Source organism: Syngnathus typhle, linkage group LG11 (assembly GCF_033458585.1).
Source record: "Syngnathus typhle isolate RoL2023-S1 ecotype Sweden linkage group LG11, RoL_Styp_1.0, whole genome shotgun sequence".
NCBI classification, from domain to species: domain Eukaryota; kingdom Metazoa; phylum Chordata; class Actinopteri; order Syngnathiformes; family Syngnathidae; genus Syngnathus; species Syngnathus typhle.
In genome coordinates, this window is record NC_083748.1 from 990048 (window position 1) to 1017755 (window position 27708).

General features: G+C 46.5%; 1 protein-coding gene across 1 annotated transcript in view; it reads left to right on the plus strand.

Moving 5' to 3' along the window:
* LOC133162240 (uncharacterized) overlaps nt 1-12409 on the plus strand; it is a 35202-nt gene extending 22793 nt beyond the window's left edge. Inside the window, exon 3 of the mRNA XM_061291300.1 lies at nt 1142-12409. Within this exon, the coding sequence (XP_061147284.1) occupies nt 2342-3886 (1545 nt within the window). The 5' untranslated portion in view covers nt 1142-2341 and the 3' untranslated portion in view covers nt 3887-12409. The remainder of the gene's footprint in view (nt 1-1141) is intronic.
* The last annotated feature ends 15299 nt before the right edge of the window (nt 12410-27708 follow it).

Consider the following 27708-nt stretch of genomic DNA (forward strand, 5'->3'; position numbering starts at 1 on the left):
CGGGATGGCAGGCGAGCCGGGAGGTGTGCCCCCAGTGGATGACTTGGGGACGCAGCGTGGGCGGCACAAAAAGTCGATTCGTTGGGCAGCCCTCAGGGGGTGGTGCGTCGCCGTTGGCCTGCTTCACTTGCTCCTCAATGGGCCAGGTCACGGCCCCCACCACACAGTGAGGGTGAAGAATGGGTTCGGGCTCCTTGGTCACCGGGTCCGGGCTGTAGACGCGTGATAGTGCATCGGGTTTGGCATTCTTGGCACCCGGTCTGTAGGACAGGGTGAAATTGAAACGGTTGAAAAAAAGCGACCAACGTGCCTGGCGTGAGTTCAGCCGTTTTGCATTTTTGATGTACTGCAGGTCCTTATGATCCGTCCACACTAGGAAGGGTTGTTGGGCTCCCTCCAGCCAGTGTCTCCACTCCTCCAGCGCCTGCTTCACCGCCAACAGCTCTCGATCACCTACGTTGTAGTTTTGTTCGGCGGGGGTCGTCCGTCGGGACAGGTAGGCGCACGGGTGAAGCTTGTTGTCCTCTGGTGATCTTTGGGACAGGACGGCGCCGATTCCTCGACTGGAGGCGTCTACCTCCACCACGAACTGGCGAGAGGGGTCGGGTAGTGTGAGGATCGGGGCAGTGCTGAATCGTCTCTTTAGCTCCTGGAAGGCGGCCTCTGCCTCCGTCGTCCAACAGAAGGGGGTCGTTGGAGAAGTCAGAGCGTGCACCGGGGCCGCTGTGGCGCTGAAGCCTCGGATGAATCCTCTGTAGAAGTTAGCAAAGCCCAGAAACTGCTGCACTTTCTTACGGTTATCGGGTCTGGGCCATTGGGTCACGGCACTTACTTTGGCTGGGTCCATTTGTACTTTACCGGGTGTTATGATGAAGCCAAGGAAGGATATGGTGTCGACGTGGAACTCGCTCTTCTCCGCCTTCACGTAGAGGTGATGGTCCAGGAGGCGTTGCAGGACCAACTTAACATGGTGTTTGTTGGAAAATTGTATATATATGTTATCATGCGTTCTCTTTTTGTTTACGTTATCACGCGTTCTCTTTTTATTTCTATATTATCATATTACAGTAAATGATCGACCGTTAGATTAGTGCGTACGTGCGTTCGTTGTTCTGCTTTGCTGTTCTTATGTTCACCACAGAAAGCCACATAAGCAGAAGTGTGAGGTCCTGTCCTGGTCAGCGAGACGCAGCTGCAGAGAAAACAACGCCCTGCAACGGCAATGTGTCAGCGACGCGATGTGTCACTCTTCGTCAAGTAGCTGACTCCACACTTCACGCCCTCAAGATCTTGCGCTAAGCGCGCCCCTGGTTCCTGCTCTGATGGTCGCTTGAACACATTGAACTTGCTGAACTCTGTTTGCTCCTTTCTATTTCGCCATATCACAAGTGCATCATCTGCCGTTTTTGTTTCTTACCTAAGCAGAAACCCTTGCGCTTCCCCTTTCCCTAACGGTTTCTGCTATGCTTGTAGGCAGGGTCATCCCCAAATAAAAAGAGCAAGAGTGCGGACAGACTTGAGTGTAGCTGGGCATTGTAAGCTGTCTGTACTGCACTCCTTGCGCAAGTTACGACTCAATATTCTGCCTCACTTGTGGTCTGTCCGTTGGTGCGTTTCTCTTAAAATTATTCACTCTGTCTGTAAAACCTAACAGAAATTGGGGGCTCGTCCGGGATTTCTATATGTCCTTGCGGCTCCGGCGGGACTCCTCGACGCAGGAAAAAATCCTTGGCCAAGGTAAACAAAAGCCCTTTGACGGGACTGCCTCGAGCGGTTCGGCTGGACGCCGGGAGGACTGCCGAAATCACCCGAGGAAAAGAACCAGCGGACTGTGAGTAGGAATATTGATTCTACTAAAAGGAATGAATGAGCGGTGACAAGAGGTCACTTAAAGTGAAAAAGTGACGAGAAGTCACTAAAACCTTGGGAATTCTAGACCCTGTCAAGTAAAATAGGAACAGTTAAATTCCGCGGGGCGGTGCGGAGCCCCCTAACTAATTGTTAGTTAAACCTAGCGATTAATTGTTAGTTAAATTCCGCAAGGAGGGGCGGACTCCTCTGTTATTCCTAAAAGTGGTGAAAAACGCGCGTGGTGTGTTTGTGTACGGTTTGACTGAGAGTGATCTCATTTGAGCTCTCCTCTATATAAAAACACAGGATTGTAAACAGTGGCTTTGTGTGAGGTGCAGAGGCTGAGAACTCTCCGCTTCCCTGCGGGGAAGGTGAAAGGAGACTTACTCCACATCGAATATTTAACCACTGTCCTGTGAATAAAGTTGGCCTTAGGACACTGTAGGTGCCGTTCGAACAGCCAACCCCGAAATTTAGAAAATAAAAAACCATGGGAAATTTAAACAGCAAGCGAAACCCTTTACCCCGAGATAAATTAAAATGCAAAGATTGGAAATTAATGGAATGGGTCGACCCTAAAAATGTGAAATATCTCGATAAATGGATAACAAATTATAACTTCGATGGTCAATTGAGTGCGAACTCATTAAACAAACTCAAACAATCGATTATTGCCAAACATGGTGCAAATAAAAAGAATAAAGATGGGTATCATTTAATAGTGAAATGGGAATTGGAAGCAGAAAAAAGAAAATGTGGACAAATAAAAGAAAAATTGAAGAACAAAGGGAGCGAAGAAAAATCCGTCTCCAAAGAGAGCCTGTTATTACATAGACAAGAAGATGATGAAACCTCAGCGGCGCGGCCTCGCTTGAGAGCCGTGCCCGAGGAGGGGGTGGATTCAGATGAAAAAGATGAACAAATTGTTAGAGGAGGTGTTGCGGAGTGCAGGCAATTGTACCCACAATTGCCTAGCGCGGACGACCCTCCTAAATATAGTGATTTTGCTCACGCCATGATTACGCGGAGCCGCGTAAAAACGGAAGCTCCCTCGGCTCCCGTGGTGGGCTGCGACCCAAACTATATAGGCGCAGGAGTAGCCGACGCCTACCCAATGATCCAAGTGGCAAACCCCCATGATGGCGGAGGGCCCACTATTTTAGTCTACAGAACGTGGACACAAGCTGATGTAAAATCAGCCACTGAGGGAATAGCATTGCCATCTGAAGATGTTGAGCAATATTGTACCGACATGATGCAACTCATTGCTTCTTATAATTTAAGAGGAGATGAGGTGCAACAAGTTTTTATGGCAACCTTGACCAAAGATTGGGCCAGTGTCAAGGGCGATTGGAATCCTTTTGATATAAATGGCCGTCCATTGGAATATAATGGACTGCCGTTAAAACATCAAATTGAACAACTTTTGGGTAGAATAAAAACTAAATTTCAACGTAGAGCAAATTATACAGATATTGGCCGGACCAAACAAAAAGAGGATGAGTCTTTCGAAGATTATAGACACAGATTGGAAAAAGTGTTCAAAGCCAATAGTGGCTTGGAACCTGGAACTGAGGTTTACAACCAACAACTCAAAAATGCCTTACATGCAAATTCACGACCAGCAATCCAAAACTGGGTTACGAAACACATGATCACTTTCCCTACTTCCACACTGCCACAATTTATTGATCATGCCATGCATGCTGAGAAAATTGTTAATTTAAAAAAGGGAAAAGAAAAAGGGAAAGTGGCTACCATCTTTTTTGCAAATAACAACTCACATGATGCATTTTATCAAAACAAAACCTTTGAACCTTACCAGAAGAAGCATGGTCGTGGAAACTTCCGCGGTAAGGGCAGAGGAGGCTATCGGCATGGTGCTCTCGGTTATGGCCCGACAGGCCTGCCCGGCCTTGGTCAACCGAAACAACCTAGCACTCAGCCTCCTGTCTGCTGGGCGTGTGGCAAAGAGGGCCACATAGCAAAATATTGCCCGGACCCTCATAAGGGCCAGGCTGACCCTCCCTTATGACTAACCGACAGTCGGCAAGAAACTGAAGGAGCTGTTTTGACAACAGCTCCCCCTATTGATGCAGATTTGAACATTCAGGACTTGTTGATGAACAATGTAGAGAAACCTGTGATAACTTTGTTTGTGAATGGTACTCCCATAACCTTTTTGTGTGATTCAGGAGCGTGCATCACTACTTGTCGCGACATTCCTGCGGATGTGCGAGAAGGCGGGAGGTCCTTTTGGGTGAGAGCAGCAAATGGAATGACAACTCCAGTTCCTCAGTCTCATCCAGTCTGGATACGGGACCCTGAAGGAGGAAGTTGTTGCATTCCTGTCTTGCTGATGCCAAATTGCCCTGTTAACTTGCTTGGAAGAGATGCTCTCACTGCTCTTGGTCTTTCTCTAGTATCTCTTGATGACAAAATCGTTGTCAAAAGGCGTCATCAATTACAAATATTTGGTCAATTTCATTGTTACTATTTTTATTCATTGGATTTAGTTGACGCTGAGGTGAGGCAATTTGGATCCTCTCTCTTGACGCAGGCTGAAGGCTTTTTGCGATGCCCTGAGCAGGCGATGGAACTGACCGACCTGCACGTGACCTTGTGGCATAAGGACACGCCCGGTCCTGACCACAACTACGAAACCATGCTTAGGGCTGTTACACCTATCACCTTGAGGTCAGCTTTCCTCCTGCATGATGGTGAAAGCCGCGCTTGTGTAGTCATGCGGCCGGCTCCCTCTGAGGTCGAAGACTTACACAAGACAACCACCCCGCTCCATGTTTCCTTGTTTCGACCTTTTTCTTCCACTTGGCAAAGCCTGGGATTCATGGCCAAGGACGCATTGGCTGCCTTTGACTGGACTAGCGATGGTCCTGATTCTTTTTACAGTCCTTCTACCAAGCTTTTCAAATGCAACATGAACATGATCCTCTCTTTAACTTGTGGTGTGCACGCTAGATCTTGTTCTGGGAAAGCACCCTCGGCTTGACATTTTGTGTTGTCATCAGATGATGAACGGGTCCTCGCTGAGGTCCCAAATGAACTTTGGTCAACAGGGCCCTCTGACGTTGGGTTAGTGAAAGGTGCACTTCCTGTTGTCATTAGGCCTAAGACTGAGTACTGCCCTTGTGTGCGACAGTATCCATTGAAACCCGATGCCCTGCAAGGCATCGCACCTGTTATTTCGGATTTACTAAAAGCTGGAGTCATTATTCTCTGTCCTGATTCTCCTTGCAATACTCCGATTTTTCCTGTAAAGAAAGCGCCTCCTTCTGTCGGGTGGAGAATGGTGCAAGATTTGCAAGCAGTGAACAGTGCCGTCATTCAGAGGGCACCTTGTGTCCCTGACCCACACACCTTGTTGAATTCATTAACGCCTGATGCAAAAATGTTCTCGGTAATTGATATTAGCAACGCTTTCTTCTCTGTTCCTGTTGCTGAAGAAAGCCAGTTTTGGTTTGCATTTACTTATGCTGGCTCGAGGTACACCTTTACCAGACTGCCCCAAGGGTACTGCGAAAGCCCAACTATCTATTCGCAGGTGATGGCGGCCAGCATGGCAAAATTTGTCCCACCAAAGGGAAGTCAGATTTTGCTCTATGTTGATGACATTTTGATTGCTTCTCCTGATTTTGATTCTTGTCAGACGGACACACTTGCAGTGTTACATCACCTGGCGAAGGAAGGCCACAAGGTCAGCAAAAACAAGCTCCAACTGTGGTCCGAGGAAATTAAATATTTAGGACACAATCTTAGTTCCCAAGGTCGAACTATAATTGAGAGCAGGAAAGTTTCCATTTTGCAGGCCCCTAAACCACTCACTAAAAAACAAATGATGTCTTTTCTGGGTCTTGCTGGTTATTGCAGGAGCTGGGTGCCTGATTATGCCCAAATTGTCGCTCCTCTGTCCAAATTAATGTATGTTGAGGACATCTCGATGTCCACTCCACTGAAATGGACTCCTGAGGCGGAGGATGCATTTGTGTTGATCAAGCAGGCATTAGTCTCTAGCTCAGGGGTGGGCAAACTTTTTGACTCGCGGGCCGAACTGGGTTCTAAATTTGGACCGGAGGGCCGGACCAGGAGCAGATGGACGTAGGCGTTGTGTGAAGTCATATAAGCGACCTGTAAAGGTCATTGCATAAAAGATCTTGGCCTTTAGTAGGTAGTAAAGCATGGATATTCCAAACAATTTTTTTGAAAACAAATGCATTTATTAACAGCATTAAAAAAATAATAATTCACTAAAAAACTGCTATCAGTGATTCTCATAAAATACGACACTGTTATTATGAATAACAATCTCCATCACTTCAGTGCCTGCAGGTCAGATTAATGAAAGATGTTTATCTTATGAGATCACATCAAACGGCAAACATTCTGACCAAATATATCATCTTGAAGAATCGGTGAAAGCATACATCCAAATAAAGTCATCAAAACAGCAACACGGTGAGGGGTATCTGAAAATCAGAGCAGAGTTTTAACTCGCAAACACCTGGTAACAGAGGTGAGGAAACGGGAAACACTTCCTTAAAGTAAGCCTTAAGAACTTTACAGGTTAAGATTAGTCGCAAATAGGTGGTGCATCAATGTCTTTGAGCATCCTGCATTGTTTGAAAATGAGAATGGTCGCTAGTTTCAATCCCTGCTATGTGTACAAATCATATTCAAAATGCATTTTTTTACAATAAACTTGAGAGCCTCCCGTTCATTTTCAGTGGGAACAGTGTTGTTGGTGTCCCTTTTTTGCTAGTGCGTCATAGTCTGGAGTAAAATTTGTTGTGGCAATTCTTAGGCGAGATCCGAGGTGTTGGTCCGTTTACCTTGATCTGTGACGGGTTGATGTTGACGTTCATGTGGCTGAACGTCACGTCGCGTACGTCGAGCCAAATTGGCCACTCTTTTTTAACATTCGGCACTCACTTCTTTTTTTCGGGCCTCTCATTTTAATGGAAGGATTCCAGGGGAAGGTTTGTGGGTGGCTTTAGCGCAAAACTGCATCTGAAAGCTCAGCGCGCGAATTATAAGAACGCTGTCGTCAAAGCCCACGCTCTAAATTCGGGACTGATACGAATAGAGCGAGAGTGCGCCAAGTCCGTACTACTGAGTACGTACACGCACTTGTGAGTGTGCACCGAGCTTTCTGACACGGCTTCCGGTAGTAAATGCGCAGGCGAGCGCTTCGCCATCTACTGGGAAAACGCAGTCCTTGCAGGCAAAATGACCACAAAAAAAAAGTTTAATAATACAATTTGTTCAGGGTTGGCGGGCCGGATTAAACGGTCCCGTGGGCCGGATGTGGCCCGCGGGCCGTAGTTTGCCCACCCCTGCTCTAGCTCCACTCTAGCTTTGCCCAATTATGACAAACCGTTTGTCCAAACTGTTGATTGCAAAGGTCATTATATGACCTCTGTTTTGATGCAATCGCATGGCTTGAAACTTCGCCCTATTGCCTTTTATTCTTCTAAATTGGATAGTGTTGCTTGCGCTCTCCCACCATGCGTGAGGGCCGTGGTGGCGGCCTCCATGGCTGTGGAAAGCAGCGCCAGCGTTGTGTTGTTTCATCCTTTGACGCTGAAAGTTCCACATGCAGTGTCAGCTCTTTTGCTACAAACGAACATGACCTTTTTGTCGCCTGCACGTCACCTGTCGTGCATGGCTACTTTGCTTTCCCAACCGCACCTGACTGTTGAAAGGTGCACGACACTCAATCCTGCTACTCTCATTCCTCTTCCGGATGACGGTGAATTCCATGATTGTGTCGAGGCGGCTCAACAAGTGGCCAAGGCTCGACCCGATCTAGAGGACACACCCTTGTCTGATGGTCACGTGGTTTTTGTTGATGGATCTTCAAAGAAAAATGATCTTGGCGTGACCCTCTCTGGTTACGCTGTCGTTACAGCTGACGAGGTTTTGAAAGCTGTGAAACTTCCTTCCCATATGTCGGCGCAGGCCGCTGAACTCATTGCTCTCACCGAGGCTTGCATTCTTTTCGCGAACAAACCTGTCACCATTTGGACTGACAGTCAGTATGCCTTTGCCACAGTGCACGTTTTTGCTCAACAATGGAGCAACCGTGGCATGGTAACATCTACGGGCAAGCCCGTCACCCATTCGACATTGCTTCCCCAACTTTTGGACGCTGTCCAACTGCCCTCCAGGGTGGCGGTCTGCAAATGTGCTGCTCATACTACTAGGACTGATCCTGTTTCTTTGGGTAACGCCTTCGCTGACAGGTCTGCCAAGGCTGCCGCTGAAGGCGTGCTCCATGTCCTCTCTTCTTGTACTGATAACGATTCCATGTCACACGTTTCTCCTGACGTGCTGCTTGACATGCAATCTCAAAGCCCCTCCCAGGAGCGCCTTTCTTGGGAGAAACGGGGCGCCATTAAAAATGGCGATGGCCTTTTTGTGTGACCTCTGGGCAAGCCTGTCTTGCCTCGGAACTTGTATAAGTGGGCTGCTATTTCGAGTCATGGGGTCACCCATGTCTCGACAGGGGGTATGGTGAAACAGATTGAGTCCATTTACACAGCATACGGGTTTGCTGGTTTTTCGCAACAATTTTGCAGAGCATGTTTGATTTGTGCTAAACACAATCCACAAGGTAACTTGCGACCTCGGAGGGGAAAATTTCCGACTCCATTGTATCCATTTCACACAATACATATGGATTACATCCAATTAAACAAGAGTGAAGGAAAAGAATATTGTTTGGTCATCATCGATGCGTTTTCTAAATGGATAGAAGTCTTTCCCACCAGACATGCGGACGCACTAACAGTAGCAAAAGCATTGTGCAAAGACATTATTCCAAGATATGGCATTCCAGAAAAAATTTATAGTGACAATGGTCAACATTTTGTTAATCAAGTGGTGCAAAACATTGGGAGATTGTTCCACATAAATATAAAGAACCATTGTTCCTACCATCCAGAGTCAGCTGGCTTGGTTGAGCGTTTTAATGGTACTATAAAAAATAGACTAAAAAAATGCATGGAGGAAACTAAACGACCATGGACTCAGTGTCTAGATTTAGTAAAAATGTACATAAATGTTACAAGTACGACTGGGTTGACTCCCTATGAAACCATCTTTGGAAGACCGTACAGGCTTCCTCAGTTTAAAAATGTTTGGGACGTACCGGAGGAGGCCACTTTGGCCGACTACATGAGAAAAATGTTGGAACATGTTAAAAATCAGGCCAGTAACATTGTTGATCAACCCATCTCTCCGCAGGAAGACCCCAAAGTGGTTCCGGGAGACTGGGTCTTGATCAGGAGCATCAAGAAGAAGAATTGGCACTCGCCCAAGTGGGAAGGTCCCTTTTTAGTCCTTCTCACGACACCTAACGCTTTAAAAATAGCCGAACGCAACACGTGGATTCATTTGTCTCACTGTAAAAAGGTGATCTCCGCAGACCCAACCTAAGTACGGAAGGTGAGCAAAGTCTGGTAATAGTGCCTGATTCTGGTGTCAAGATCCAGGGTTGACACGAAAGCCAGCGGAAGAATTCCAAGACACCAACCCGAAGCTCAGGGTGTTGACTCTGAGGAGATTTGAAACTAGGTGTTAAAATGCCGTTGGGACAATGTCTTGCGAAGGTGCGGGATGGTTGCAAATCTTGGGGTGCATTCATTTGGATTTTTGTCATTTTAGGTTTCGCTATAGTTTGGGCAACGTACTATATGCGCTTCGGCCCTGGTTATGTAAAACACGCGTCTCCAGATAGTCCACCTGAAGTTTCCACTGTTACTGATGTACCTGATGTTTTTTCTCTTGAAAAGTATTACAAACATTGTTTGGCGGATGACGGTTCTGGGCACAGTCGCAATGGTTCCTTTGGTTACCGATATTGTCCATGGAACAACGTTGCCTCGCGTAGACATAGGCGTGAGGTCTCGTCCATTAGGCGTAAGATCTCGTCCATTTCTAATTACTGCACGCCTGCTCTCGTTCATGACGGTATTCCCTGCGTACCATGGCGCATAGCCAACGCATACCTAAATTCATTGGCGTTCACCGTGGCCCCAAACACGACTTCCACTATCACCGTGCCCTTGAAGAGTTTGCGAGGTACCCGACAAGGCCAGCCCACTACGGGTGACAAATGGCCTGGGCATTGGTGGTATTTGACTGGCAATCCGGATATCTCTGATTGGAGCGCCCTTATCACCTCGCAGGTACCAGGTTTTTGGCCTCCTGGCTCCAGTGAAGAGGCTCAATTCTTTGCTAAACGTATGACTTTGAAAAACCAGGGCTCTAGCCTTCTTTTGACCGTTACACTCCCTGATGACACGGTTCGGCCCCCTCACGCTACCCTGTTCAATACTTCCTGTTGGGGTTTTCAGTTGTGGGCTTGGTCCTCTGGGAAGGATCCCCAGTTTCCTATTGTAATTTGTGTTGACAAAACAATGCGGGGCGCCGACAGTCCCGTGTTGAGTGACTTTTCCAAGGCATCTGGAGTGGTGGTTACGAGCGTGGCCCTCACCGATGCAGACAGTCACTTTGTGGCCTCCACAGGTATGAGTGGTCAGACTAACAATTGGCTCCTCATGGCCGAGCAAGCTGCTAATGTGACTAACACCAGTTGCTTTGTATGTATGGGCCCAAGGCCCCTCTTGAAGATCATTCCCGCTAGTGTGGCTCCTGAGTGTGCGATTTTTGTGATGTTGACCCTTTCCATTCCATCTACTCATCCTTGCTCCAGTTGGGACAAGGTCTATCCTGTTTCCTCCTTGACAAAGTCCAAACCCCTTTTTTCTACTGATGTTGCTGGAGGTAATTTCACGTGCATCAAGTTGCCCGGTACTGGCGCAAGCCTAGGCATTTTGTCTGCTCCTATGTGCACTTCCCTGTTCAATGTCGCTACCCTTTTTTCGCCAATCGCTCGTAGTGATATTTGGTTTTGGTGCAACACAGACAAACTTTATGATAGTCTCCCTTTTAATAGCTCTGGAACTTTTGCTTCCCGTTTTGTTAATGCCCGCGGCTCCTCATGAGCTAGAAATTTTTGTTGATTCTTTTGTGCCCCAATCTTGGTCGAGGGCTAAGCGGAGTGCCGAGTGGCAAGGCGTGGCGGATCCGACCTATATAGATGCCATTGGAGTTCCCAGAGGAGTGCCGGATGAGTATAAGCTGGTGAACCAGATAGCAGCTGGTTTTGAATCCTCCATTTGTTGGTGGTGCACCCTTAACAAAAATGTTGACAGGATCAATTACATCCACTACAACGTGCAGAGGCTTGGAAATTGGACCGAGGCAGGCTTCAGAGCGGTCCACTCCCAGCTGGCCGCGACTTCCCTCATGGCTTTCCAGAACCGGATGGCCCTTGACATGCTACTCGCAAAGGAGGGCGGTGTCTGCGCCATGTTCGGTGAGCAATGCTGCACTTTTATCCCAAATAACACTGCAGCCGGCGGAAGCCTGTCCCTGGCCCTTGAGGGCTTGAGGGCCTTGAATGGGAAGATGAAGGACCACAGTGGTGTGAACACGGAGGCTTGGAACAGCTGGCTGAATGTGTTCGGCAAGTACCGCACCCTGGTTTCCTCGGTCCTTGTCTCCCTCGCCGTTTTTTCTGCTGTTTTGGCCTTGTGTGGATGTTGTTGCATTCCGTGTCTCCGGTCCCTAATTAATAAATTGATTGCAGCTGCTATCTCTCCGGCGGCTGAGACTTTTCCGTTGCTCCCTGGGGACGACTTTGAGCTCCCTGAATCCTTGGAGTGTCACTCCAGCGATGACTCCATTTATGAGGCCCTCGCTGTGGACCTATCCGAATTTTTTCCTGAGTCCGACGTTGTCTGATTGGCTTCAATCGCCTCCCGAGTGTAAATTTGTTCTTATGACGTATGATCCTGCGGCTGAAAATCTTTTGAAGTAGCCTTTGGGTGATTTGAGGGTCTCTGAGAACTTATGATAAACAGGGGGGAATTGTTGGAAAATTGTATATATATGTTATCATGCGTTCTCTTTTTGTTTACGTTATCACGCGTTCTCTTTTTATTTCTATATTATCATATTACAGTAAATGATCGACCGTTAGATTAGTGCGTACGTGCGTTCGTTGTTCTGCTTTGCTGTTCTTATGTTCACCACAGAAAGCCACATAAGCAGAAGTGTGAGGTCCTGTCCTGGTCAGCGAGACGCAGCTGCAGAGAAAACAACGCCCTGCAACGGCAATGTGTCAGCGACGCGATGTGTCACTCTTCGTCAAGTAGCTGACTCCACACTTCACGCCCTCAAGATCTTGCGCTAAGCGCGCCCCTGGTTCCTGCTCTGATGGTCGCTTGAACACATTGAACTTGCTGAACTCTGTTTGCTCCTTTCTATTTCGCCATATCACAAGTGCATCATCTGCCGTTTTTGTTTCTTACCTAAGCAGAAACCCTTGCGCTTCCCCTTTCCCTAACGGTTTCTGCTATGCTTGTAGGCAGGGTCATCCCCAAATAAAAAGAGCAAGAGTGCGGACAGACTTGAGTGTAGCTGGGCATTGTAAGCTGTCTGTACTGCACTCCTTGCGCAAGTTACGACTCAATATTCTGCCTCACTTGTGGTCTGTCCGTTGGTGCGTTTCTCTTAAAATTATTCACTCTGTCTGTAAAACCTAACAGTGTTCATGGGTCTCCGTATCAGGTGAATAAATTAGAATGTCATCCAGGTAGACATAAACAAAATGATCTATAAAGTCTCCCAGAACATCGTTAATCATTGCTTGGAACACGGCAGGGGCATTGGTGAGCCCAAATGGCATCACCAGGTACTCGAAGTGTCCTCGGGGGGTGTTGAACCCCGTCTTCCATTCATCTCCCTCCCTGATGCGCACGAGGTGGTAAGCATTACGCAAGTCGAGTTTGGTAAAAATCTGGGCTTGCTGCAACTGATCGAAGACCGTCGCCATGAGTGGAAGGGGATATCGATTTTTTTATAGTGATCTGGTTGAGGGGGCTATAGTCTATGCAGGGGCGTAGGGTACCGTCCTTTTTGCCCACAAAGAAAAACCCGACCCCTGCAGGGGAGGACGAGGGTCTGATCAATCCCGCCTTGAGCAATGTGTCTAGGTATTCATTCAGGGCTTGTTTTTCGGGTTCTGAAAGGGAATAAAGCCTCCCCTTGGGTATAGTAGCCCCAGGCAGGAGCTCTATAGCGCAATCGTATGGACGGTGGGGCGGTAGCTAGCTGGCTTTAGCTTTGCTAAAGACCTCCGCGAGGTGGTGGTAACATGCGGGTACCCCTAACAGGTCCGGGGTTTTGGGGTCTGAACTAGGGTCGGGGGTAAGGTTGATCGGGGAATTAGGGGTAAGGCATGACCCTTGGCAACGGGATTCCCATTCCCTTATCTCACCTGACCCCCAGTCCACGACGGGGTTGTGCCGCGATAGCCACGGGTACCCGAGGATGATCGGGTTCATGGGAGAGGTAACCACATGTAGCCTGATTTTTTCATGATGATTCCCGAAGGACAGAAAGAGGAGTTCAGTGATTTGAGATATGTCAAAGAGCGCTTGCCCATTGAGTGCCTTGGCCTTCACAGTCTTGGCTAGGGGTTCGGTTCTTATTCCTAACCGCCGGGCGAAAGCCCAGTCGATCAAGCTCTCGTCTGCCCCGGAGTCAATTAACACTCCTAGTTGGGTGCTTTTCCCGGAACATGTAAGGGTACCGATGGGTAGGCTTCGACCCTTCTGCTGGCTACCGGAGAAGGCGCTTACCTTCATAGTCCTTTTTTCGGGGCAGGAGACGGCAAGATGTCCCAGAGCGCCGCAGTAGTAGCATCGACCTTCCCGGTATCGGCGCTGCTTCTCTTCGGTGCTCAACTTGGCTCGGCCGAGTTGCATGGGTTCAGCCCCGGGCGGTAGCAGTGCCGTGCTCGACCCTTGGCGGTGTGTCTCGAGGTGCGGTGATGCCAACCTGGCCACGGGGGGGAAGACGGTCGCGCTCCGGCTTGTGCGCTGCTTCTTCCGGTCCTGCAGGCGATTGTCTGTGCGGATTGCCAGGGCGATGAGCGCGTCAAGGTCAGCGGGGAGGTCGAGGGGAACGAGTTGGTCCTGGATGGTTCCCGAAAGACCTTTGAGGAAGATATCGTACAGGGCCGTCTGGTTCCACCCGCATTCCGCGGCCAGAGTGCGGAAGCGGATCGCGTAGTCGCTGACTGACTCTCGACCCTGGGACAGCTGGCAGAGCTCGCGCGCCTTTTCACGGTCCGAGGAAACTGGATCGAATACCATGTGCAGAGCCTCGACGAACGCGGAGAGAGAGTGGCACGTGGGGGAATCCCGGGCCCATTCTGCCGTTGCCCATGCCCGGGCTCTTCCTGTCAAGTACGAGAGCATATAGGCCACCCGGGAGCGCTCGGTGGGGAAATCGCCTGGGGACCGCTCAAATTGCATCTGACACTCCGTGACAAAGGCTTTGCTGCCCCCAGGTTCTCCAGCGTACCGTTCTGGGGGAGCCAGCCTGACACCCATTGCCATGAGCGCGGGAGCCTGCCGCTCGATCGGGGGGGGGGGACACTGGAGGGCTGGGGGTCGCTGTTGGTCCAGCGGTCAGCAGGCGAGGCGTTGAGGGTGTCCCGTTTGGGGACCTCAGCATCGCGTCTCTGCTTTTTGCAGACGACGTGGTGCTGTTGGCTTCTTCAGGCCGTGATCTCCAGCTCTCACTGGAGCGGTTCGCAGCCGAGTGTGAAGCGGTCGGGATGAGGGTCAGCACCTCCAAATCCGAGTCCATGGTCCTCGATCGGAAAAGGGTGGAATGCCCTCTCCGGATCGGGGATGAGATCCTGCCCCAAGTGGAGGAGTTTAAGTATCTTGGGGTCTTGTTCACGAGTGAGGGGAGGATGGCGCGCGAGATCGACAGGCGGATCGGTGCAGCGTTGGCAGTAATGCGGACTTTGTACCGGTCCGTCGTGGTAAAGAGAGAGCTGAACCAAAAGGCAAAGCTCTCAATTTACCGGTCGATTTACGCTCCTACCCTCACCTATGGTCACGAGCTATGGGTCGTGACTGAAAGAACGAGATCCCGGATACAAGCGGCCGAAATGAGTTTTCTCCGCAGGATGTCCGGGCTCTCCCTTAGAGATAGGGTGAGAAGTTCGGTCATCCGGGAGAGACTCGGAGTAGAGTCGCTGATCCTCCACGTTGAGAGGAGCCAGATGAGGTGGCTCGGGCATCTCATCAGGATGCCTCCTGGACGCCTCCCTGGGGAGGTGTTCCGGGCATGTCCCACCGGTAGGAGACCCCGGGGACGACCCAGGACGCGCTGGAGAGACTATGTCTCTCAGCTGGCCTGGGAACGCCTTGGGATCCCCCGGGATGAGCTAGATGAAGTGGCTGGGGAGAGGGAAGTCTGGGAGTCCCTCCTGAAGCTGCTGCCCCCGCGACCCGACCCCGGCTAAGCGGAAGAAGATGGATGGATGGATGGATGGATGGATGGATGGATGGATGGATGGATGGATGGATGGATGGATGGATGGATGGATGGATGGATGGATGGATGTGTCAAAAGGGGGAGTGGTAAAATAGAAATGGGTGAGTATGTTGTAAAATAGGAATGGGTGAGTAGGTTTCAATTTGTAATTGTGATATCCAAAGTTTTTTCTTCCCAAATTCATTTGTTTTTAAGCTTTAACAGGACATGCCAGAATTCAACTAGCAGTGATGGAAGGAGCAGAGGAAGACCAGTGACATCTGGTTGTGGTGTGCTGACAACAAATTATATGATCGCTTGCCGAAGGATGCATCAGGTATCTGTACCCTCGTGTCTTTGATAATGCCTGTAGTGGTTGTCCCCATTGAAATGCAGAATCTCAATTGGAACATGGAGTTCCCACTGGCGGGGCTCCTGAAGCGAATCAAAAGAGACGTTTTGCCCACATGGTTGAGCGACAACGATCCAACATATATTGACGCCATAGGAGTGCCCCGGGGTGTGCCAGATAAGTATGAACTTGTTAATCAAGTGTCCTCGGAATTCAAAAGCATTTTCCTATGGATCACCCCCAATAAAAATGTATCATTTGCAGCGGTCCATGAACAATTGGCATTGATGTCGTTCCAAAATAGAATCGCGTTGGACATGCTATTGGCTAAGGAACATGGTGTGTGCGGAATGTTTGGTGATGCATGTTGTACTTTCATCCCCAACAACACGGCATCAGGGGGCCGACTGACCCAGGCGTTGGAAGGACTAAGGACACTGAATAAAAAGATGAAAGATCATTCAGGTGTACGCACCGATATTTGGTCTGATTGAATGAAAATGTTCGGAAGCTGGAAAGGCCTCATCATGTCTGTGCTCGTTGCTGTGGCTTTACCGCAGTGATGATTTTCTGTGGTTGTTGTTGTATTCCATGTATTAGGTCACTCACTGTCCGGTTGATCGAGAAAACCGATGGCCCGTTGTCACCAAATGGCCAATATACCCTGGTGACTCAACATGAGCCGCGGGGGGGAAGAAAGGACCGACAGTGTGCTGGTCGCTGCTTGCTAGAGTAACGGGTGATGACCTCATAAATGAGGTCATGAGAGGGAATAAAGGGAAATGTACTTTCGGCAGTTTGCAAACACATTTTATTAAGGCTGCGTTAGACACATATAATCATATCAATATACCGTTTTTTTCCGTGTATAGTGCGCCCCCATGTATAATACGCACCCTAAAAATGGCATGCTGATTCTGGAAAAAAGCCTGTACCCATGTATAATACGCACCCAATTTTTATGAATTTTCTTTTATGAAATTTTTTTTTGTTTTTGTTTTTTAAGTCCCAATGATCGTCACACACGCAGGGAGGCAATGGGTCCCATTTTTATAGTCTTTGGTATGGTCTTAACTAGGCTGGATGTAATTTTTTTTGTTGGCGTTGATTTCTCCGACTGCCCATAAACGCACCACCGCGCTCCGTGCGCGCACGGGAAAGAGGCGTGCGGACGTGAAAAAGGCGGCTCTGTATGGGAGAGACGTTGAAAAGGAATAAAAACACCCTTGGAAACCAAAACTTGGTGATTTCAAGTTTCATTTCGAGGGACATTTGTCACGTCTCGTCCCCAGTTTTGCTATGTGTCTAGGTTGCCATAGTTTCTGTTCGCGTCGCCCCTCTCTTCCTGTGTCACCTCAATCGATGTAACGTGTTTTGTATTTAAGTCCTGTCTGCCCCTCGCTCACCGTCGGATCATTGCATGTGTTACTGTCATGATGTCTGTTTGCTTTCTGTTCCTGTCTTTGGTAATGTCACCCTGTCTTTTTGTTCCACAACTTTGTCGGTCAGTCCTGTTGTTGGTTTTGTTTTCTAAAAAAAAAAAAAAAAAAAATTTTTTAAATTTAGTACCCATGTATAATGCGCACCCCAGATTTTAGGTCCTAAAATTTAACGAATTTATTGTCCTAAAATTTAGGACAATAAATTCGTTAAATTTTGCGCACTATACACGGAAAAAAACGGTAAATATATTCTATTTTTTGTAGAGAATTAGTCTAAAATTTGGGGTTTTACGTCACGTGGGTTTTGGCTCGAACTTCCGGTTCCCGTCCTGTAGCGATCAGCATAAGTGTATGGCGGACTCCGACGCTGGTGTTTAAATCCATATAAAGACTCATCTTTCAAGAAGATTAACCCCAGCCCTAGCCACAAGCAGGCAAAGTCGTGTGTTCATTACTCTTTATTCGTGTGTGTTTATTTGTGTAATATGTATGTATGTACGAACTAATGGTTTTGTTGTTTCTATTTCTGTTAGTTCTACGGTGATATTTTTGGCCAAGATCATTAATTCTGCCCAAGTTAATATTTCTGAAAAGGTGCATATTTTTTGGGTCCTTAGGTGTCCCTAAGTACGAATATGCCGCGCTTTTTTGGTTATGACGTCGCGTATATGAAATATGCGGCATCTATATATAGACTAGTTGCTGATACGTGCACAAAAATCGTAGCATTCTGACGATTTGCAAGTGTAGCGTCATGTAATTTATTTGAATGTTCAGAGATAGTTGTGTTTTACACATAACAGCTGTCTGCTGTCTTGGAGCGTCTATATATAGACGAAAGGCTGAAAGATGATTTAAAATCATCTGTAAAAAGAACTCTAGTCTTCCCTTTGTGACTGAGGCTGGCACAGTAGCACACTTCACTGCTCCCGGTGAAGACCAGCGCGAAGAGATCGACGCCAGATGACGGAGCTGCTAGCAAGAAACGGGACTGCAACACGTGGCTGGACATAACGCATTGAGCAAGTAAAGCAGCAAGTGGGCGAGTGACAAGGCTAAAGAAGCAAGCACTCAAGTTCGTGTCTTGAAAGAAGCAAAAGCACTCGTGAACGGTCTGTAAAGCCTCAAGTGTTATTAATAGAGCACGCAAGTAAGCAGTAAAGGATAAATTACACAATAATTACTTAAGAGTCAAAGAAAGTAATGACTGCATTAAGTAATTAAGATAATAACAAATCAAAGTTAAGTGGTATATTTCATTTATTTAGTTTGATACAGAGCATTGTGAGGTATTTTCAGTTTGTAAAAGTGCTAGTATTGAAGTTTAAACTTTGTTAATTGTAAATGAAACACCTTTTTGGGCATTTTAGTTCATTTTGCTGACTGCGACATCTTATTTTAATTGCATACGAGCATATCCTCACAGAGCATTAAAGCATTTACACATTTCACACCATTATAAGCCAAATACAAGTTAATGTTAATATACATCATGATTACAACACACTCCACACAGAAAGACAGTTGTGTAGAGTCTGCTGTCCAAGAAGACTGTGATGACCAAATCACACAAGAGCAGGACATCAGAGAGGATGTTCAACAACCCCACGGATCCAAAGACGATAATGCTCCACAGGACATTCGCAGAATTCAGCGTAGACGCACCCTCACTGAAAAGGGAAAAGCACTGCAAGATGCAAAGGTAAAAGATTGCAAAAGAGATTTAGAGCGAACATACAAAAAATGGAAATATCGTATAAATTGTTATAAGAATTTCCTAAAGAGAAAAGACACTAATATGATACTTGAAGCTCTAAATGTCATAGAAAGTCACCAATCAGACATAAGTTATCTGTATGAAGAAGTAAGGGACATTGAAGTTCCAGATGCTAAGCTAAGAAGGAAATGTGATGTTTGCTGGGCTATTACTAAGGCAGCCAAAGAAAGCGACATTCCTTGGCCTGACTCAGAATCAGTATTTCAAGACACACTGTCCGATGCTTCATCTGAACTCACATTCATGTCAAAACCCAAGTCCAGACTGTCCAATTGTTCCTGTCCTGATTCACTGCAACAAAGACATCAAGCAGCAGCGGAAGTTGCGGCCTCAGAAGAGGTAATAAAATTAATGAGAACACAATATCAATATGAGGTGGGGATAAGAGAACTTGAAATAGAGGATGCAAAGAAAAGGGCACAGTTTTTAAGTCTAAGTCTAAGTCTAAGTCTGCTTTATTGTCAACATCTTCACATGCCGAGACACACAAAGAGATCGAAATTACGTTTTCCCTATCCCACGGTGACAAAACATATTAACGGAAAGTACCAACATAAAGACAAGGTTAGAAGAAAGGAGAAAGGAAGTTGAGCTATTGAAAGAGTTACAAAAGCATAACGCAGCACAAGCAAGGCTAAAGGTTTATGCTGAAAGCATTGCCAGTGAGAATGAAGACAAACCTCCTGTCATTGAAACTCCAGTAAAGCAAGAGGGCTTAACCAAACCAAGTTTTCCCAATATAGATGCACAACCATTTTCTCCTTTTCAAGCACCAAATCCTACCAGCCCGTCCTTCTATTCCTTTCCAACTCCAAGAACTCAAGCTTCTGTGCCTCAGCCAACCATTATGGTGAGCCAAATACCTCCTGTTACATCTTCAGTAGCATCTATTGATCTTGTACAAACACTCACAGAAGCTATTACAGCCAATAGAATTCCAATACCAGAAACAGCAGTATTTCTGGGAGATCCTTTGCAGTATAATGATTGGAAGTTATCTTTTCAAACATTAGTTGATCGTAAGAACCTGCCAACACAAGAAAAGCTCTTCTTCTTGAGACAGTATGTTGGAGGTGCAGCCAAAAAAGCGATAGAAGGTCACTTTCTAGTTGGGACAGATACAGCCTATAGTAGTGCTTGGAAAACACTCAAGGACAGATTTGGAGACCCATTTGTCATAGGCAAGGCATATCGTGACAAGATTCAGTCCTGGCCTAAAATCACTAAGGACAGTAAAGATCTACGTGAATTTGCAGATTTCCTGAGCAGTGTAGAATCAGCCATTCCTTATGTACAAGGACTACAAATTTTGAATGACTGTGTTGAAAATCAAAGAGTAGCAGCTAAGCTACCCGATTGGCTAAGTTCACGCTGGAATAGGAAAGTGACTGAATACCAGGATGAATCTAAAACATTCCCTAGTTCCAGCCATTTTGTCAATTTCCTCAATAAGGAGGCAAGAATTGCCTGTAATCCTATCACATCACTGCAAGCAATAAAGCCAGCTGAATCAGACTACAAGCAAGCCGTTAAACCCAAGCCAAAGGGAAACATTTTACATGCTAAAGCTCTTAGTACAAGTTCCAGTGAGAGGACAAACATGACCTGTACTTTCTGCAAGAAATCTGGCCACACACTCCACAAGTGTCGAAAGATAATGGAAAAGCCAGTAGGAGAAAGAGTAAAGTTTGTGCAATCTGAGAAGTTGTGTTTTGGTTGCCTCAAGACCGGACATAACTCTAGAAATTGTACTTCCAGAAGTGTATGTGAAAAGTGTCAAAATTCTCACCCAACATGCTTACATCAAGATAGAGAGAAAAAATACAAAGAACAAAGATCACAAGCAAACCAAGAAGGGATCAAAGAGAATCAAGAACCAGAAAGAAAGTCAGATATACAAGAGATGAAGTCAAGGCAAGTGACAGCCAATAGAGTCGTGCAACAAAGATCAAAAGGTTGTACCTCTTCAGTCATTCCAGTTTATGCTTCAACTGTGGATGAACCAGACCAAGAGAAACTAGTCTATATGCCTTGCTTGATACACAAAGTGACACTACTTTCATTCTGAAGGACACAGCTGAGATGTTAAATGCAAAGATTGAGCCTGTCAAACTCAAGATTTCCACAATAACATCCCAAAGTAAGACTGTACACAGTACTAAGCTAAGTAATTCACAAGTCAGAGGCATTAATTCTGAAGCAAGAATCAAATTGCCCCCAACCTATACTAGAGACTACATACCTGCCAATAGATCTCATATTCCCACAAGCAAGACAGCAGAAAACTGGTCTCACCTCAGACATCTAGCAAATGATATGGCTCCAGAACTCGAGTGTGAAGTCGGCTTACTAATTGGTTATAACTGCCCACAGGCTTTATTGCCCATTAAAGTTGTGACCGGAGAAAGAGATCAGCCATTTGGACAGAAATCTATACTAGGATGGAGCATCATTGGCTACAGCAATTCTGAGTGTGAATTTGAAGACGAGATTGGTGTTAGTCATCGCATTACTGTAAAACAAGTCCTGCCAGCTGTTGAGTTTCACAACCTTAAAGATGAAGTACATTTTGTAAGCAGGAACAAAGTTAAGGAAGTAATCTCTCCAGCTGATATAATTAAAGTACTTGAAAGGGTCTTTGTTGAAAGGACCACTGAAGAAGATCCCATGTCACAAGAAGACATGCTGTTTCTGACCAAGGTGAAAGAAGGTATAAAACAAAGGTCAAATGGACATTTTGAAATGCCATTACCTTTCAAAGATGGAAGACCTAATCTACCAAACAATAGGCCATGTGCAGATCATAGACTGAAATGTCTGGAGAAGCGTCTGAGAAAAGATGAAAGCTATTTTAAGGACTATGTGGCATTCATGGAAGATATAATAAAGAGAGGAGATGCTGAGGGAGTGCCAGAAATGGAGATAAACAAAGAACCAGCCTGGTATATCCCTCACCATGCCATCTATCATCACCTAAAGCCAGGTAAAATCCGTGTAGTCTTTGATTGCTCACCAAAGTTCCAGAACACATCTCTTAATGAACATCTTCTAAGCGGGCCTGACCTCACAAACACTCTAGTTGGAGTTCTGTGTCGCTTTAGAAAAGGACAAGTGGCAATTATGTGTGATGTGGAGTGCATGTTTCACCAGTTTCATGTTGTTGCTGAAGACCAGGATTACCTCAGATTCTTATGGTGGGAGGAGGGTAATATGGACAAGCCACCAACAGTGTTCCGAATGAGAGTTCACCTATTCGGAGCAGCGTCCTCACCTGGATGTGCAAGTTTCGGACTCAAGCATCTAGCATCACAAGGTGAAGGAAGGTTCAGTCAAGCTGCCATTAAGTTCATACAACGTAATTTTTACGTGGGTGATGGGTTGGCAAGCGTTGATACTGAAGAGGAAGCTATCCAGCTTGTTACAGAAGCAAGAGGCCTATGTAACTCTGGAAGATTACACTTACACAAGTTCATCAGTAACAATAAGAAAGTGCTCTCTTCTGTCCCAAAAGAGGAATGTGCAAGAGGAGCTAATGATTTGGACCTAGCTTTTGGAGAACAAAAACTCGAAAGTTTTAGGAGTCCAGTGGTGTTTAACATCAGACACATTTCACTTCAGAGTTGTCATGCCAACCAATCCCTGCACTAGAAGAGGAGTTCTATCTACAGTAGCCTCAATTTTCGATCCTCTCGGATTTGTCACGCCTTTCATTCTAGTTGGAAGGAGAATTCTTCAAAGGATGTGCCAAAACAAGTTAGACTGGGATGAACCGCTTCCAGATGACCTTAAGCCGCACTGGGAAGCCTGGCTACAAGACCTCGTCAACCTATTTTCAATAAAGATACCACGTTGCTATGTACCTGCAACATTCAAAGACATTCAACAGTATCAGTTGCACAGTTTTTCTGATGCTAGTACTTCGGGGTATGGAGTATGCTCATACCTTAGAGCTGTAACCACATCCGGAGAAGTTCACTGTACTCTTGTGATGGGCAAGGCAAGAGTCGCTTCAACAAAAGTGACAACAATTCCAAGGCTTGAGCTCTCTGCTGCGGTAGTGGCTACAAGAACAGCTTGCTTCCTGAAGAGAGAGTTAGAGATTGAAGACCTCCAAGAATACTTTTGGACTGACTCCAAGGTCGTTCTTGGTTACATTAACAATGACGCAAGACTATTCCATGTATTTGTAGCAAATCGCATTCAAAGAATCAGATCAAGTACTGAACCAAGTCAATGGCGATATGTTCCCTCTGAACAAAATCCCGCTGATCATGCGTCTCGAGGAGTTATGACCAAGGAACTCCAAGAATCAAATTGGTTCACTGTGCCGAATTTTCTATGGCAAAAGGAACTTCCAAAAGACGAGGACGAATTCAAAGATATTGACAGTAAAGACCCAGAACTAAAAATGTCACACGTTTTCAAAGTAGAAGCAAAAGAAGAGAATTCATTTATCAAAAGAATGCAAAACTTTTCAGATTGGAAAAGATTGGTAAGGGCCATAGCAAGACTCAAACGCTTGGCAAAGTGTGTAAAGAGCAAGACAAAAATGTCACATGACACGAGTACTTTGGAAGAGAGAAAGGATGCAGAAGAATTCATAATTCGAACTGTACAAAATGAAGCATTCAGCAAAGAAATCAAGTCACTGAAACGGAAGGGTGAAGTTCAGACAGCACAAACTAACCTTCACAAGTTAAGTCCCTTCATTGACAAGAAAGATGTCTTGAGAGTAGGAGGACGACTAACTGATGCATCACTACATCCAAATGTCAAACATCCTGCTATCCTTCCAAAAGAACACCATGTGTCAAACCTACTCATTAAGCATTTCCATGAAAAGATCCATCATCAAGGCCGTGGAATGACTCTTAATGAAATACAGGCCAATGGAATATGGATTATTGGCTGCAGTAGTAGTGTGTCATCATTCATTCACAAATGTGTGAAATGCAGAAAATTCCGAAGATGTAATCAAGAACAAAGTATGGCAAACCTACCTCCAGAAAAGTTGGAAGCTACACCTCCATTTGTGTACACTGGTATGGATTGTTTCGGACCATTTTACATAAAGGAAGGAAGGAAAGAAATGAAAAGATATGGACTGTTACTCACCTGCATGTGTTCACGAGCTGTTCACATTGAAGAGGGCGTTCTCGTGCAAAATTACCGCCCACTTCAAGGACAGCAGGGACGCACGGAGCCTTTGGCAGGGCATTCAGACCATCACGGATTACAAGCCCGCGCCGCAGAGCTGTGAAGGCGACGTCCGTCTGCTCAATGACCTCAACCGCTTCTTTGCTCGCTTCGACGCTCAGAACAGCACTTGCCCGCTGAAGGCCACTCCCCCTTCACACGAGCTGCCCCTGTGCCTCTCCGCCGACAGCGTGAGGAGGGCGCTTGCCGCTATCAACATCCGTAAGGCGGCGGGCCCTGACAACATCCCGGGTCGGGCGCTGAAGGACTGCGCTGGTGAGCTGACGGATGTGTTCACAGACATCTTTAACACTTCCCTGCAGCAGGCCGTCATCCCGTCATGTTTCAAAGCTGCCACCATCGTACCTGTGCCGAAGAAACCCGCTCCGTCCTGCTTCAATGACTACCGCCCCGTGGCACTTACGCCCATCATCATGAAGTGCTTTGAGCGGCTTGTCATGGAGCACATCCGATCCGTTCTCCCCCCCACCATTGACCCCTTCCAGTTTGCGTACCGAGCCAAACGGTCCTCTGAGGATGCCATCTGCTCTGCCCTCCACTCGGCCCTCACCCACCTGGAGAGAAGGGACTCGTATGTGAGATTGCTGTTTGTGGACTTCAGTTCTGCCTTCAACACCATTGTGCCCCAACGCCTCATCAGCAAACTTGACACGCTGGGCCTCAGTACCTACATCTGCAACTGGCTACTGGACTTCCTCTGTCAGAGGCCACAGGTAGTACGTGATGGCGACAAAATCTCCGCCAGCATCACGCTGAGCACGGGGGCCCCCGAAGGCTGTGTGCTCAGTCCGCTGCTCTTCACCCTCCTGACGCATGACTGCACTGCAACCTACAGCGACAACCGTATAGTGAAGTTTGCTGACGACACGACTCTGGTGGGTCTTATCACCAAGGGAGACAAGACTCAATACAGGCTGGAGGTTGACCTTCTGACCACGTGGTGCAGGGACAACAACCTCCTGCTGAACGTCGACAAGACCAAGGAGATTGTTGTGGACTTCCGGAAGGGTCACACCCAACACCTGCCGCTGACCATCGACGGTGCTGTGGTGGAGAGAGTGAGCAGCGCCAAGTTCCTGGGGGTGCACATCAGTGAGGATCTCTCCTGGTCCACCAACACCGCATCACTGACAAAGAAAGCCCAGCGCCGCCTGTACTTCCTGCGGAAACTCAGGCGAGCGAGCGCCCCTCCGGCCGTCATGACTACATTTTACCGCGGCACCATTGAGAGCGTCCTCTCCAGCTGTATTGCTGTTTGGGGTGGCGGCTGCACTGACTACAACTTGAAGGCCCTGCAGCGCATAGTGAACACGGCTGGTAAGATTATTGGTGCTTCGCTTCCCTCCTTGAAGGACATTTACACTTCCCATCTCACCCGCAAGGCGACCACGATTATGAGTGATGTGAGTCACCCCGCTCACTCTTTGTTCGAGCTTCTGCCCTCTGGGAAGAGGTACAGAAGCCTGCGCTCCCGCACCACCAGACTCTCAAACAGCTTCATACTCCAGGCTGTCAGGATCCTGAACTCGCTTCCCCGTTCTGCGTAGCGTCCTGTACTTTTACTGTCTGTATGCACACTGGCTTTTATTCGTCGTGTTATCTATTTATTTATTATTTATTGTTACTCTTATTATTTATTGTTTGCGCCTTCTTGTTTTTTATATTGCGTCGTTTACTTGTATGTCTATCGTGTAATATGTCTTGTCACCGTGGGATAGGGAAAACGTTATTTCGATCTCTTTGTGTGTCTCGGCATGTGAAGATGTTGACAATAGAGCAGACTTTGACTTTGACTTTGACTTTGAAGTCTTAGATGATCTCAGTACAGATTGTTTCATCAATTCTCGACGCTGCTTCATAGCAATACGTGGCAATGTAAGTCAACTGCACTGTGATCAAGGCACTCATTTTGTGGGTGCAAAAAATGAGTTTCAGAACCTCATGGAAACAAGTAAACAAAAGCTCAAAGACTTAGGTTGCAAATTTGTTCTCAACCTACCTGCTTCAAGTCACATGGGAGGAGTCTGGGAGAGACAAATAAGGACAATAAGAAATGTTTTGAAGTCCATTTTGGATCAAGCTGCTCAGAGGCTTGACACCTCATCCTTGACAACCTTTATGTATGAAGCCATGGCAATTGTTAATAGCAGACCACTGAGTGCAGAATGTATCAACGACCCTGTGGGACCTGAACCACTGACACCTAACCACATATTGACAATGAAATCTACAATCATTTCACCCCCTCCTGGAGAATTTGTCAAAGAAGATCTCTATCTGCAGAAAAGATGGAAAAGAGTTCAATATTTGGCCAACATTTTCTGGACCAGGTGGAGGAAGGAATACCTGTTGAACCTACAACAGAGAAGAAAGTGGAACAAGACTTGAAGAGACATGAAAACAAATGACATTGTATTACTAAAAGATGTTTGTCTACCAAGAAACCAATGGAAACTAGCCAAAGTGGTAGAAGTGTTTCCAGGAGCTGACAACAAAGTTAGGAAGGTCAAACTTCTTGTTAGTGACACGATAATTACAAAACACATACAACTAAATCATTTTTGGAAAGACCAATACACAAGACTATACTTTTACTTGAAGCTAAGGACTAATAAGACACAGCACATATTTGACATCTCCACATGGTTTAATCAGTTTATTTTGTGTTAATTGTTAAAGAATCACAGAGTGTGATGGTGGGAGTGTAAATGATGTAAGTTTGGGCATGAAGCGTTCGATGATTCCAGTGGATGGCGCTCTTGCTATCGATGTAGGTTTACACTAATCATTTTGATTTATTTTGTTTGTACATTGTTTAAGTTGTGTACATTGTTTATGGCACTATTATCTCCATATTAGTAAATATATTCTATTTTTTGTAGAGAATTAGTCTAAAATATGGGGTTTTACGTCACGTTAGTTTTGGCTCGAACTTCCGGTTCCCGTCCTGTAGCGATCAGCATAAGTGTATGGCGGACTCCGACGCTGGTGTTTAAATCCATATAAAGACTCATCTTTCAAGAAGATTAATCCCAGCCCTAGCCACAAGCAGGCAAAGTGGTGTGTTCATTCACGATATATCGCGATATAGTGCTCTACGATCGATTTTTTTTAAAATAAAAAATATAGAACAATATCCTGATTTATAACAATTCATACGCAAAATCAACAAGGTACTGCAAACTCTTTATTTAGGAAATTACAAGAGTATTGCAGTATACAAAGTGCTTATTTTAACACTGAACTTTGATGTCGTGTTTTCTCTTTAAATATGCGGCGAGATTTGTGCTCCCTGAATATTTGATCACCGCATGGCAGGATTTACAAACTGCACGTGTCTTGTCCGTTGAGCCATCTTTTCTTTGGAATCCAAAGTGCTTCCAAACGAATGACTTGAAGCCTAAAGGGGAGCAAATTTCTTCGTCTTTTTGGACACTAGCCATAGCACCAGCCCAGGAGCCGCGTACTAGTTGTCGCCTCCCCTTTCACGTGCGTGCTCTGCTCCCAACACAACACGTGCAGTGCGCTCCCGGAAAGAGGAAGCAAGCAACAATGAACTGGATTTCAAAATAAAGTCGCGTCTAATGTCCGAGGTCAAACACGGCGATATAAATCGATGTTTACGTTTAGCATCGATGCCAATAAAG